Raw genomic sequence first — 13856 nt, 5'->3', positions numbered from 1 at the left:
TTCATGTGTGTCTTATTTGAAGCCTCAGTTTGTACTTTCTGGTCATTCCGTGTCTATATGATGGTTTTTGAGTATTTTGTTTGTTCAGTAACTCTTTCATGAGACAACAGTGAGGGATTGTGTAGGAGAATGTGTAAAGCTGTAACGTTTTCGCTGTGTGACTAATACATAGGATGTACATATATTTAGGCGTTTCATTGAAATCTCATGGAGTTGAAGATATATTTAGCATGGTCTTCAGTAAGCTCACACTGGACACTTGCTGTAAAAATAAAATTCCTAAGCTGGGTGGTAGTGACACTCTCCACCTGTTGATTAGAACGTGTCTTCAGACCTCCGAATGGACTCACAGGGAGACATGACACACATTCCTGTCGGGTAATATAACATTTTATGTGTTGAACAGCATTTTCACACTTGTCTCATTTAGCTACTGATTACTATTTATTTTTTTTATCAGGGTAATTAAACCAAAAATAAGCTATGGCTGTATAGGTTTAGCAGCCTGTTTATTTTGAATTACCTTGTGAGAAAAGTGATTGGTAGATTGTGATCAGCCCTGTATTTCCATAGCCTGGTTGTGGCAGTAATTTGTCACGAGTGCAGTGTGACGTGTATGTGTTTAATAGCTGTATTGAGTAAAGTGTACAAGATTGAGTGGCTGGATTTTTTTTTTTTCAATTAGAGCTGTACCTGTGGCAGCCTATTACCTCCATGCAATGCATATTCCAAGTGTGTGTTTAGTAATAGTGGCGGCTGTTGCAGATCCTTAAAGTACCCTGATTTTCAGGCAGAACCAGTTCCAGACGTTCCTGCTGCTTTTAATCAGTCCATTTGGAAAGAGTGGATTACTTTTTTGAAAGTTGATTTTTTTTTTCCCCCCTTCTTTATTTAAAACAAGAAGTTCCTTGTGTTCCTCCAGGCAAATGTTAAAAATGTGCCTTTACTGTGTCAGTGGCCTGTAATGTGACGCTGACATATGTGCCGTAAAGACGTTAACACCTGTCTTTCACTGGACACAGTAAACCATTGTCCTTTGTTTGATTTATTAAGCAGTCCTCCATGCCTGAGGGAAGTCTTCCTTTACTAGTTCAGAACATTGTATGTAGAGTAAATGCAGAGGCAGATCTCAGTGCTTAGCAGATATGCTGTCTTGTAAAGTACACTGATAGTGGATGGAAGATTAAAGAGACCTGTATGTTTAGCCACTGGTGGTATTTATGCAGCCCTGCGTGTTTAACATTAGGCTGTTTGTGAGAGTGGGGGTCACAACAGATTATGTGTTGTATGGATCTAGTAAAATGAACATTTTACAATATTTAGAGTTCATTTGCAACTACAATCATCTGATTGCATTACTGAGACCGGTTTGACGCCAACAATAGTTTAATCTGCCATGGCTTTTGCATGTTACTACTTGTAGAATGGATTAACTTGAGTGGGAAGTGGGGGGGGGGGGGGGGTGAAGAGGTTTTGAAGTCGATGTTGCTTATTGCAGATTGAGCAAAGTGTACAGGAGGCTAGCACTGAATAGTAATATTTTTTCATTAAGCTAGCAGGTTATTTAAAAGTTGAACTTGGATTTAGCTTGTTGGTGGGGAAAGCCCTAAAGGACACTTATTGTGAAAAGTTGTAAAATATTAAAAAGGGTATATATAAAACCTTCTCCCAGAGTAAAATGCACCATCATTTGTTTTCCTATGTTGCTGTCACTTACTGTAGCTAAGGATATTCTGACAGGTTTTGGAATCGTTTGTCTCCTCATTGGATATTCTCGGGTATTTCTTTATTTACAAAAGTACTTACTGAATGGTAGTTGCTCAGTCCAACTGCTAAAATAGTGTGCAAATGAAAAGGGAAGCTGGCCAGAATGTTTGTATAGATCATTTCTAGGGAGAGCTTTTGAAATGAAAAAGAAATACCTGAGAATCTACTATGAGGAGATGAGCTAGTCTAAAATCAGTCAGATTGTCATTAGGTAAACTGTAAGTGGCAGCAACATAGAAACAAATAATTTCTTGCAGATGTTCAGCTCTTGAGGATTCTGATTGGTTGTTCTGTGCATCTGTTCTACTTATGCAGTAGTTTTTATCAAGTTTTGTATACAGAAATCTGGAGCAAAAATGGTGCAGTTGCCCAGAACAATAAATATGATACATTTTAACTGGTAAAACCTACTAAATTGCTCAATATTTGCACTAGTGTTTGCACCTTTCTGGAAAACTGGGCCCCATAGCATTGAATCTGCTCAGTCCTTTAAAGCATTCATGCAAGCTCTTTGCTTGCCGTGGATGTGTTTCTACATGAAGACACTGCCCTTTGAACGTTTACTGGGATTACTTTTGTTGTTCTAGTTAATGCAGCTTGCGTGCAGACAGGCTAAACTATGTTGGCTTGTATTGTCTGAGTTCCAGGGAGTGCAGGTTAGCATTTCATATTTGGTTTGTGTTTGAGAATGTCTGTGATTTGAGAACACTCTTGTAGCTGCAGGGCCTGGGAGGGAGAAAAAATGGTTCTGGTTCAACTTTAATCAATGCAATATGTTTTTCCTTTTGTAGGAGCCCAGCAATAAGAGAGTACGGCCTCTAGCGCGTGTAACGTCACTAGCCAATTTGATATCCCCTGTGAGAAATGGGGCTGTTCGGCGCTTCGGACAAACTATCCAGGTAATACGAGCTACTTATTTTCGTGTTTTTTTAAGTGTATGTACAGTACCAGTCCTGAGTAGAGCTAGCCTGTGCCTTTTTTTTCTTCCTCACTGTAAAAGTTAACAATCCATGGCTAAAAAAGTCAACTGCAGCATAACCCTCATTAATAACGGAGTGCAGAAAATGCAAATCACTGACCAATTTTACTACCTCCATATTGTATGAGAGCTTACCTACACAATCTGTTCATAATATTCAAAATCTGTTGCCTATCATACTACATGGAGGTAGTAAAATTGGCCAATCAAAATTGAAGGTGTATACTAGGCTTTAGTCACAGATCCAGAATCGGGATTTAGCTCAGGTTGCATACACACATCCAATTCTGGTAGGCCAAAACTTCCTTCCATGTAGTATGAGGGTTGACCTACACAATCTGTTCATAGCATTCAAAATCTGTTGGCCCTCCTACTACAGGAAGTTGGTAAAATTGGCGACGCATTAGTCAATGAAAATTGGATATGTGTACCAGGCTTAATTGCATTCTTATTTTATCTGTGGAATTCAGGCCCTGCTGAAGAGTGAGGGCCCATTTCCACTAGTGCCGTGTGCGGCTGCGACACGTGCGGCGGCACTTCCTGGTCTGCTGGAATGCTGATGAATCTTATAAGCTGTGCCATGCACGGCTATGGGATTCGCAGACTCCCGCACGGAAACTGATGGCAATGTCGGCCGAATCTCTAAGGTAAGCAATTCAGCCGGCGGTGCCATTGTCTCCTATGGCAGCATCTTCCCGCACGATTTACCTGCAGGGAAAATCTGCGGATTTGGCCCGGATTCCGCGCTAGTGGAAACGGGCCCTGAGAGATGAGCAGGACAGTCTTGCAATTGGCTATGTTTATAAGGAAAAAAAATAGCCTACACACTTCTCTCCCTACAGGGTTACTTTACAAAACCAAATATATAAATACAATATTAATCTAATATGTTACAAAATATTATAATCATTTGCTGCAATTGCATTATTGTTGTTATAAGTGATAGTAAGGCCTCGTTCACATCTGAGGAGTGCAGATGGCCGTGTGATCTGAATGCAGCGCATGCCATCTGCGCTGCTGATCCCATCCATTGACAGTGATGGTATCAGCTCTGCGCTTGCGGGAAAAATGCAGGCAGCAGTACGCAAGTGCTTCCCAGGGCATCCTACTGCTGCGCAGCTCAGTAGATTTGAACGGTAGAAGGGCAGTCTATGCCGTTCTACTGTTCCTGCGTTTCAGCACATCATATGCGCTTCCATATCCGCACGAAAGCGCGTATGATGTGAACGAGGCCTAAGAGGTCAATGCCCTCAACCATCAGTGTTGTAATTCAGTTTTCCTTATCCACATTGGTCATATTTGTTACATTTAACCAGAATCCTAATGGAATAGCTATATTCGTACAAAAACTTTGTTCCATTGTTATCTTAATGGTTACAAAATAAATTAAAAGCCATTGTGCAAATGTTTGTGAAATATTGTTAATAAATGTATTATTGTCATCGTTATTTGTCATAATTGGTGATGGTCTCTTTCCACTTCTCTCTGTCAGTCGTTCACCATGCGAGCTGACAACAAGTCTCCAACAAGTGCACACAAGGCCTGTAGCAAGATGGCGGCCCCTACTCCTCCAAAAAGAAGGAACAGTGTCTTGTGGTCAGAAATGCTGGATGTCAATACTAAAGAAACCCTGACCACCAAAGAAATTAAACGGCAAGAGGTAAGTTCTAATTTAGCCCTTGTATACTATGTTAATCACACAATGTAAATCTGATTAATAGTTTAGTCACAGAGTTTAAAACTAGTTACAAAGTAACTGTTAACAATACAGGAACACCAGCTAGTGGAAACTGGAGCATCAACATCTCAGTGTTAAGGTTTATACACACCTGTGATGTATGTCGGGGATCAGGACCCGATCCCCTAGGGTGACTTTGCTGGGCCGCCTAGTACAGATACATGCCAGCTATGTAGCTGATGATGCATACTGTTGCTATGCGGGGAGGGAGGGGCAACAGAGCTGCACCTGCATGACAGCGGGCGGGGGAGCGGCGTCTTCAAATTAGTTGGCGATTGGATCCGCCAGGCAGATCGCTTGCAGATTGGGGGGCTGTCGTACACACACTTATTGGCTGAGGTGGTAGTTATTGGCTGCCTCATCCAATTTTAGTCAAGCGTGTGTACGAGCCTTTAGAATGTCTGAATTAAAAAAATTTTTATTTGCATAACCCACTCTTAAATTACTACTTCAAGGTTAAAATTTAAATTTTTTGTTTGGTTGTAGGCTATCTTTGAAATGACTAGAGGAGAGCATGACCTAATAGAAGACCTCAAGTTGGCAAGAAAGGCTTACCATGATCCAATGCTGAAGCTGTCCATCATGTCAGAGGAGGAACTCACACAGATATTCGGAGACCTTGATGCTTACATTCCCCTGCATGAAGGTACATTAAAAGCCAAACCAAATGTCGTTTTTTTTTTTTTTTTTTTTTTTTATTACTACTTTAATTGATTGACTTCAAGTTCTACTTTTTATTTTTTCAGAATTTCTTGCTAAACTTAGAGACGCTACAAGGGAGGATGGAACAGTTGGCCAGATTGGCCACATACTTGTTAATTGGGTAAGTTGCATTTTATTTTGCATTCAAGTGTCCTAACATTATAGTTTTCAGATGTCTTATTTATTGGCCATCGAAATGACCACAAAATGTAACAAGAATCTCTTTTCTTTCAACAGTTACCACGTCTAAATGCATATAAGGGATACTGTAGTCACCAGCTGGCTGCCAAGGCTCTACTGGATAAAAAGAAATTAGACAGGAGAGTCCAGGACTTTCTGCAACGGTGTCTGGAATCGCCATTCAGCCGCAAGCTGGACCTCTGGAGCTTCCTTGATATTCCCAGAAGCCGCTTGGTGAAATATCCTCTGTTGCTGAAAGAGATTCTTCGACACACTGCGAAAGAGCATCCTGACAGCAAGAGTCTGGAGGAAGCTGTAAGTTTCCCTACTCTGCACGTTTCTAACGCTCCCTATAGATATTCGTCGTTTGATATGTTTGAGTTTGGCTCAGACAATCATGAGTGAGAAGTATTGTCCAGGATCTTGTGTCTCTAGTTTTTGGTGAACAGGAACTGGTATGGCTGTTTTGCTAGTTGCTTTTTCCAATTGCAGTGGGAGGTCCATTTTTTCTTCCTGTCCCTTCTTTGAAGGAGCAAACATGCACGCTAGGCTCAGACAAGCTTGTATGTTTGTACTGCAGTTTGGGGTTAGGAAGGCATACATTGCAGCATGCACACAAATCCTATTAGCCATACATGGCACAGCTTAACGATTCGGGCAGCAGCTGCGCAGCAGAACGTGAGGTTAGAAATGTTTGCGCTATTGCAAAGACCTATAAATAAATACAGGCTGTCCTAGTGAAATTTTGACACTGGGTGTGAGTGCAGCACTGCGAGTTTTATAGCTGCTAGCGTGCTAACCTTTCGGCAACTCTTATTCTTTTATGACCCACTTGCTACAAAACAGAACTTTTTTATGAATGTATTTTTAACCTCCAGTCTAATTTAGTTGATCAGACTCCTGTGCTTTCCATTTTCAATAAAACCTCTTCATTTGTATTTGCCATATGCTGTTCTCACTTTAGTGACTATACTGTCCCATGAAGCAAACTGCATCTAAGCCAGACTTAGCACAGGGACTACACCAGTTTCAGAGGTTTTCAGGGAAATATAAGAAAAGCTGGAATATAACCATAAAAGAGTTGCTAAATATGAGTATTTGCATGACTCGACATTAAACTTGCACTTCCTAGATGAATTCTGAAAATGTCTTGTTTTTTCCTTATTGGGGATCTATGAGTCTTCGTTCTGCATATGTAGATTTGTAGAAACACCTGCATGCTAATTTTGTTGGAACATTAAGGGTCCTTTTACACTTGGTGTGATGCGATTCGGAGCGATCGCACCACAGCCAAAAAGTCACACCACGCTTTATAGCTGCGGTATGTACCTAGAAAAAAACCACACTTCCAGGATTACTGCAGAAAATGCACGATTACACATTGCAGCTTCTGCTTTACCTGGAGCACTGCGGTCACATCACAGGCAGCGTGTCATGTTCCATTTCCTGTTATGGCTATTGTGACAAGCTGCGCTAGGAAAGAGTACCGCAATGCAATAAGTGTTCAAGGACCCTTAGAAGTGTTTGTGTGTCGTTTTATCACCATACAGTATAAGCACACTGACCTATCTATGTTATTTTGCAGCTATGCTTAATACAAGGCGTGCTATCAGACATTAACTTGAAAAAGGGAGAGTCTGAATGCCAATATTACATCGACAAGCTGGAATACCTCGATGATAAGCAGAAAGACCCTCGGATAGAGTCAAGCAAATCACTGTTGTGTCATGGCGAGCTGAAGAATAAAAATGGCCATGTAAGTGTTTCTTAATGTACAGTATGCAATCGGAAACTAATTTGTTTTTATTATACTGTGGATGTGATTCACCTAAAAGAGGAATGTGTTGACGGGTCATTTTATACAACCAGCCAAGTACAGGGTAGTTTCTTAAAAAAAACAAAACTAGATTTTAAGTGATCTCAGTAAACTCCACCACTGTTTGCTGCACAAGTCCAATAATCATGGTAACCTAATAAGTAATTATTACTTAGAGGCGAGCAGCATAAATTGTATTAGACAATGAAACTTCTCACTTTGGGCAGCTATCAGTGTGAAGTGTCTGCATTTCCTTATTTTATAGCACTGCACCTACTGAGGTGATAGGAGCTGTGTTTTATCTAATGTGTCTGTACATTTAAGGAGTAATTAAAGAAAAAAGAGGAAATTGCTTAATAAAGTTTGCCCAGTACAATATCACTTACTCTTATCTTCACAACAGCCTGACTTTAGTAAATGGACCCATTACTAGTACAATAGTGATTGTATGCCCAAGCTCAAATTTTATAGCATGCTGCCCTCTTTAAACAGCTTGGACTAACTAGCCTTGGCTTTAGTGCAAATCTAAAGCTACATTTTAACTCCGACGTACATGGAACATTTAAGTGAAAGGACTTTTTCTTTAAGTAATTTCGGTAAAAGGAGATTTCCTTTTCGGTAATTGCTAATTTCTGAGATTTTCGCTTCGGTAGTGTGAATAAAGTCACACACCTGCAACAAGCAGCCAACAGGAGTGGGTGACCCTCATCTGCATGTGTATTGTGCACTATTGATTCTCAAAGTACTGAGGCATAGGACCAGCTCAATAGCCAGGCGCTTCAAAATGTTAAATGAAGTTGAACACGAGGTTGCATGCTCTTCACTTAAGGGGAACCTAAAGTGAAAAGTATATGGAGGCTACCATATTTATTTCCTATTAAATAATACCAGTTGCCTGGCAGTCCTCTCACTTCAAGTTCTCTTTAAAGCAGGGGAGTCAAACTCAAATAAAAAATGGACTGAAATTGACCTCTTGGACCAAGTCGCGGGCCGACCTCCATGTCTAGTGGCCACCTCTCTCTCTCTCTCTTATAAAATTCCCTGGTTTCTCATAGTCCCCCTCCATTCCCTAATGTTTAGTGGTCCTTCCTCCCCTATCCAGTTCCCTGGTATCTAGCGCTGTCCTCCTCCTCATATGGCTTCCCTGGTGTTCTAGGGCTTTACCTTCCCAATATAGCTTCTCTGGTGGTCTAGAGTGCTCAGAGGGCCATATTAAGCCCACAGGCCAGAGTTTGACATGTATGCTTTAAAGGGATCTGGGCACAATATTTAACAAATAGATCAAAAGGAGATTTATAAATGGTGTGTGCTTTGGATGGGGGAGCACACATTTACTTATCATTGAGGGTGTCTATATGTGACCTACTACTTTGTCTGTCCCTGTGCCACAGTACAGCAATTTGAAGTAGCCGCTGTGATGTCGCGTGTCCCTGGCCACCGCAATCAATTCCCAGAGCTATAATCACTTTAATGGACTACATCTCTTGACATGCATAGTAGTGGCCAGGGGTGTGCAACATTGAACTGCTTCATCTGCAGCACAGGGGCAGAGAAGCAGACACCTTTTACAAACCTCCTTAAGGCTCCCTGCACACTGCAAATCCGTTTTTCGATTCCGTTTCCGATTCCGTTTCCGATTTTCCTTGAATACATTCAACAGAAAAACGGATCAAAAAACGCAGCATGCAGTTAAGATTAAAAATCTGAATCGGAATCGGATGTAAAAACAGATTAAAAAGCGGAATCGGAATCTGAAATGCATGCAGTGTGCAAGAGGCCTTAGGGTGTGGTTAATTTGATTCATCTTTTGACCTAGGAGCTCTCTAGGTGCTCGGTTAACTTTCAGCACTCAAATCCAGTCTAACTCCAGAATTCAGCACATTGTTCTTAGTCTTGGAAGAAATAATGTCACTTTTAAGCAAAGACAAGCATGTTGGACATTGATCTGTATAACTGACTAATGGATATATATTTTTTTTCTATTTGCAGAAGCTGTACCTTTTCCTTTTTCAAGATATTCTGGTTCTAACCCGTCCAATTACACGGAATGAGCACCAATGCTACCAGGTTTATAGACAGCCAATTCCTGTGCAAGAGCTGGTTTTGGAGGATCTTCAAGATGGTGATGTGAGGATGGGTGGCTCGTTCAGAGGTGCATTCAGCAATTCAGACAAAGGTATGCGGATTATAATAGTGTGGCTTCTTTTTATCGGCAATTAAACTTGTTTTCTAATTGGTTAAACCTGAATCGTGTCACCAGTCTGAAAAAGTGATTTCAGCTGATTACTCTGCTAGGGTATGTAGGAAAAGGGAGGAATCTACTTATATTCAGTTCACCTTATTCTTAATTAAGAAAATCATAATATTCCTGCCCCATTAACTCCCCCAGTCCCATGCATAGGGGTGCAGAGCAGCATATTAGGCTTGGGTGTAGTCACTTGACACAGCACAGACTGCACTCCCTCTCTTGGCATCTGGTAATCTCCTGGCAACTGAATCCATATTTTATCTGCTGTCTTGTGACTACACATGAGCTCATTAGATGGGCGGAGACACCAGGAGAGCTCCAGGAGTAGTGCAGCTTGTGATGTCTAGTAACTATATCTCTCAAGCTAACATTTTCCTTGCTCCACACTGCAACAGGAACAGTGTGCTGGGGACACATTAAACTTGTTATGAGAGAGAGACAAGACATTTGTAATTGGGGAACTTGTTACTGGGGAGACACGACAATACTTTCTTTGTGTGTTGTCTTGAATTCTACCCACTTTCTTTCCTAAAATATGAGAATCTAATGTAAGGAAGTATACATGAAGTTGGCCTTGTCCTGACTTGCAGACCATAGAGGATGAGAGATATTATGGGGTGTAATCTTCCAACCATCTCTTCAGATCCTACTCCTTTATAGCTTTGAAGAGGGATGGAACAAGTTTGCTAAATTGGCTCACTTTGATAATACTCTCAGGGCTCTTTCACATCTAGAACGCGTGCAGGAGCCGTTCTCCTGCATTTGTTATATGCCCTGCGGCATGTCGTCGGGATGTAGCGGTGCGATGCAATCAGCAGCGATAGTAATTAATTCACCCGATGGGAAAACGCCGGCTCCTGACGATTAAAAGCACCCGGGTGCGCTGAACCACAACGCACCAAAACGCAGTGTGGGATGAGAAAGGTAAAGTGAAAGTCTATGGACTTTCATTTTACCTTGGTTAACTTTAAACCACAGAAAATGGGCACTGGTGTGAAAGAGCCCTCACCTTGCTCTCAAGAATCATTGAAATCTCACGCTTTCTATGCTTTATGTATTTGTCTTAGCAGTTGTCATGGAATCAACTACTGAGACATGAAAATTTTACTTTGTCCTTCTAAATATTTTCCTGTGGCTAATGTGCTTTGTTCTTTTACATTTTTAGCTAAGAATATATTCCGAGTTCGCTTCCAAGAAGCCTGCATAGGCCAGAGTCACACACTCCAAGCAAATGATGTTTTTCACAAGCAGCAGTGGCTGAACTGTATCAGAACAGCCATCGCACCATACCAAAATGCTTCACCAACTGAACTGAAGGAGCTCCCTGAGCTTAGTGAGGAATGTGAAGAAAACCACCCTCCATCTTCAAACACTGTCACATCTAGAAGATCGTCCACCGTATCTGGCGTTGTAGAAATGGACCTTGAAGAAAATGCAGACAGTTCCATTGTGGACTCACCAGAAGATCCCAAGCCTGGGAGATTCCAGCGAGCTCTGTCTGGCAGCTGGAAATCCAGAGAGAAAACACAGAGCATTAAAAGGAAAGAAACTTTGGTGTAGCCTGCAATCTGCCTTTTGGCTGGACTTGTTATTTATACATATGTACATTTTTTTTTTTTAATAACTTTGCAATGTGAGCATACTGGGATTATTTCACTGGTCCTACTGTATTTGTTACCTTCCCCAAGTTCCCTTTCAGTGGCAGCTACTGGTATGCAGCTAACACTGTTAAAATCAGGGTCTGTTTTATGCTGGATACACACTTCGCGTTCCCGCACTCGATGCGCCCGTCGATTCACGTCGACTCAATTATTTCGGAGCGCATTTTGATGATTGTTAGGTCGATTTACATGTAAAGTATGCCAAATCGACCTAATGATCCATCGAAACGCGAACCGGACATGTCGGAAATCGAGTCGACGCGAATCGACAGGCGCATCGAGTGCGGGAATGTGAAGTGTGTATACAGCATTATACTTGTATTTATTTTTTCCTGTGTGGGGGCATTTTAACTATGAAATGTTGCATTGGTAAAGCTTTTGCTGATGCCCCATGCATTTGCACTTAAGACAGAAAAGATTTGTCCAAACATTATTCTTTCCAAGTGACATGACGGCAATTGGGCATTGTATATGAGGTCGTAGATTCCAAGAACAGTGTGATATCTGGTAATCATGGCCATGTTTGGTGTTCTTATTTACAGCGGATTTCCTTGGCAGTAAGCTATTGAAATATGCAAACTGTAACCTGAGCCAGTAGTTTTTGTACTATTACAGAATATCAAAATATGCCCATTTTACAGCAAATTTATAGTTTGAAACAGACTCTGAGCTTTAACAGGTTATCCATGTTACCTACTGGAATATCCTTTTGTTTACTGTACATTCCTTTTGTGTGTGACAGGTATTTAATTTTTTAAGTAGTTTAGAGGGTTTTTTTAATCAGTTTTATTGTACCTTTGAAGATTCTTGGAGGCTGCATTTGATTCCCCAGATGCATTTTATTTTCAGCAAAATGTTGCAGGGCAGCTGAATACCAAAATACTGTCAGGTGAATAATATTATTATTTTTTGCCTTTCCTTCTTTGTTTGAAGGTGTGTTTTTTTTTTTTTGTGGTTTGTGTTAGTTTTGTGAGAAACGTAGACGATAGTGAAGGATTTCTGTGATGTAGACTCAGCAAGCTGAATAATGAATTACTGTACTTGGGCAAGAAGAATTAGACCAGTTGTCCCTATTCGGTGCCTGGGCAGCACAATGCTGTCCTCTGTTGTTATACTCTGCGAGACTCATGAAGTATAATGACGTCAAAGGTTGGGGCTTCTGCTTTAGGCATATGGGATATATATATATTATATAATTCACATATGTGATGTAGATGGTTTTTGTATGTTGTAGAAGGTCGGGCGGAATGTTGTAAAAGATTAACAAATTTCGACTAATGTAGTTGAATATGAAGGAAATACTTTTTGACTGTTGCTAATCTTAGATGGTTTAAAGAAACTAATATGTAATGTGAAATGATACTACCATAATAATAAAGCTTTTTTTTTTTTTTTTTTGTACAATTAGTGAATCAGTGTTGTAAAGAAATTCACTGCCCATCTTATTTGCTGTGCTATCCATATATACTGTAAATACGGTTTTGATAACTTGGATATAATGCATTGTTGGGAATCTGGTGACTGTACATAAATGAAATGCATGTCTTTTTGTAAATGTACCTGTACAGGTATATATCTTCAAGTACAATAAAAAGAAATCCCTCAGATAACTTTCAAGTGTGAAACAAGTCATTAATGAGGAAATCGTATTTGATAATATTGCATTTCCTCTCCATAGTAAGTGGATATGAACGGCTGCTTTAAACCCAATTTCGACATTTTTTTTTTATTTTTAGGTAAGGGCCTATTTCCACTACATGCAGATTGGATGCAGAATGGCCCATAGGCATTCATTGGAGTCAGTTTTTCTGCATCCAATCTGCATGTAGTGGAAACAGGCCCTTAGTGAATGAAGGTTAAATACCACTATTATTATAACTGCTGCCTCCATTTCTTGGCGTGATTTCTTGTCAGCCTTGAGTGGTCATTTCTAATAGAAGGAAAGGACTGCATTAAAACCGATAGAGATTCTGGCCTTTATTCAATTCAGCTTTTCACCTAAGCTCTCTCCTAGGTGATATGTTCACATCTAATCAATAAAATGCATTTTATTCCACCAGCAAGCAAGAAAATAGAATCATTTTGACTGTATTTTCTCACTTTTTTTTGTTTGTTTTGGTAGTTTTTCAATTGCAGAGCGCTGAAAAGTTATTTTAAACAGAAGATGAAAAAATTATTTCAGTGGAGAAAACTTAGGAGACAAAGGTGCTGATGCACGAAAGTGTGGTAATATTGCTGTGCGCAGACAGCGCACGGCAATATATTACCATCAGTACCGGCTGTAATGTACAGTGAGTTGCAATATAAGCACGACCCATAGTACTGGAGGTTGTGTGAGCGTTGCTATGACAACGCACATTCCAAACAGCAACATTCCTTAGTAGCGCGTCACTGCAGCAGCGTTTACAATATTCGAGTACCACGGGTCACGCTAATAACATAACTCGCGGTACATTGCTGCTGGTACAAGTGGTAATATTGCAATGCGTTGTCTGCACACAGCAATATTACACACTTTCATGCATCAACCCCAAAGTGAACGGAATAAGGGCCTCTAACTACAGAGCAATTTTTTTCCCCGTCTCTCCCAGTTGAAGTGTTGTTTCCTGTCTGGACAGGAAGTGAGCATTTTTTTATTTTTTTTTTTTATAAAATGGGATTACTTATAACCGTAACAAAATTACTTTCTGACCTTTTTGCCACGTTTACTGATGTAAAATGTTTTGACTGCACTTCAAGCCAAGCGTCTTTGTTGTAAATGAGAT

At 40.5% G+C, this 13856-nt stretch overlaps 1 protein-coding gene across 2 annotated transcripts in view; it reads left to right on the top strand.

Moving 5' to 3' along the window:
• The window catches only part of NET1 (neuroepithelial cell transforming 1), a 72249-nt gene extending 59548 nt beyond the window's left edge, over nt 1–12701 (top strand). For both annotated transcript variants that reach the window (XM_068275998.1, XM_068275999.1), the window contains 8 exons: nt 2559–2666; nt 4239–4406; nt 4971–5130; nt 5231–5307; nt 5424–5681; nt 6952–7122; nt 9172–9358; nt 10596–12701. In XM_068275998.1, coding sequence (XP_068132099.1) covers nt 2559–2666; nt 4239–4406; nt 4971–5130; nt 5231–5307; nt 5424–5681; nt 6952–7122; nt 9172–9358; nt 10596–10990 — 1524 coding nt within the window. In that variant the 3' untranslated portion in view covers nt 10991–12701. The remainder of the gene's footprint in view (nt 1–2558; nt 2667–4238; nt 4407–4970; nt 5131–5230; nt 5308–5423; nt 5682–6951; nt 7123–9171; nt 9359–10595) is intronic.
• The last annotated feature ends 1155 nt before the right edge of the window (nt 12702–13856 follow it).

Source organism: Hyperolius riggenbachi, chromosome 3 (assembly GCF_040937935.1).
Source record: "Hyperolius riggenbachi isolate aHypRig1 chromosome 3, aHypRig1.pri, whole genome shotgun sequence".
Lineage (NCBI taxonomy): Eukaryota > Metazoa > Chordata > Amphibia > Anura > Hyperoliidae > Hyperolius > Hyperolius riggenbachi.
This window is presented reverse-complemented; position numbering and strand designations above follow the sequence as displayed.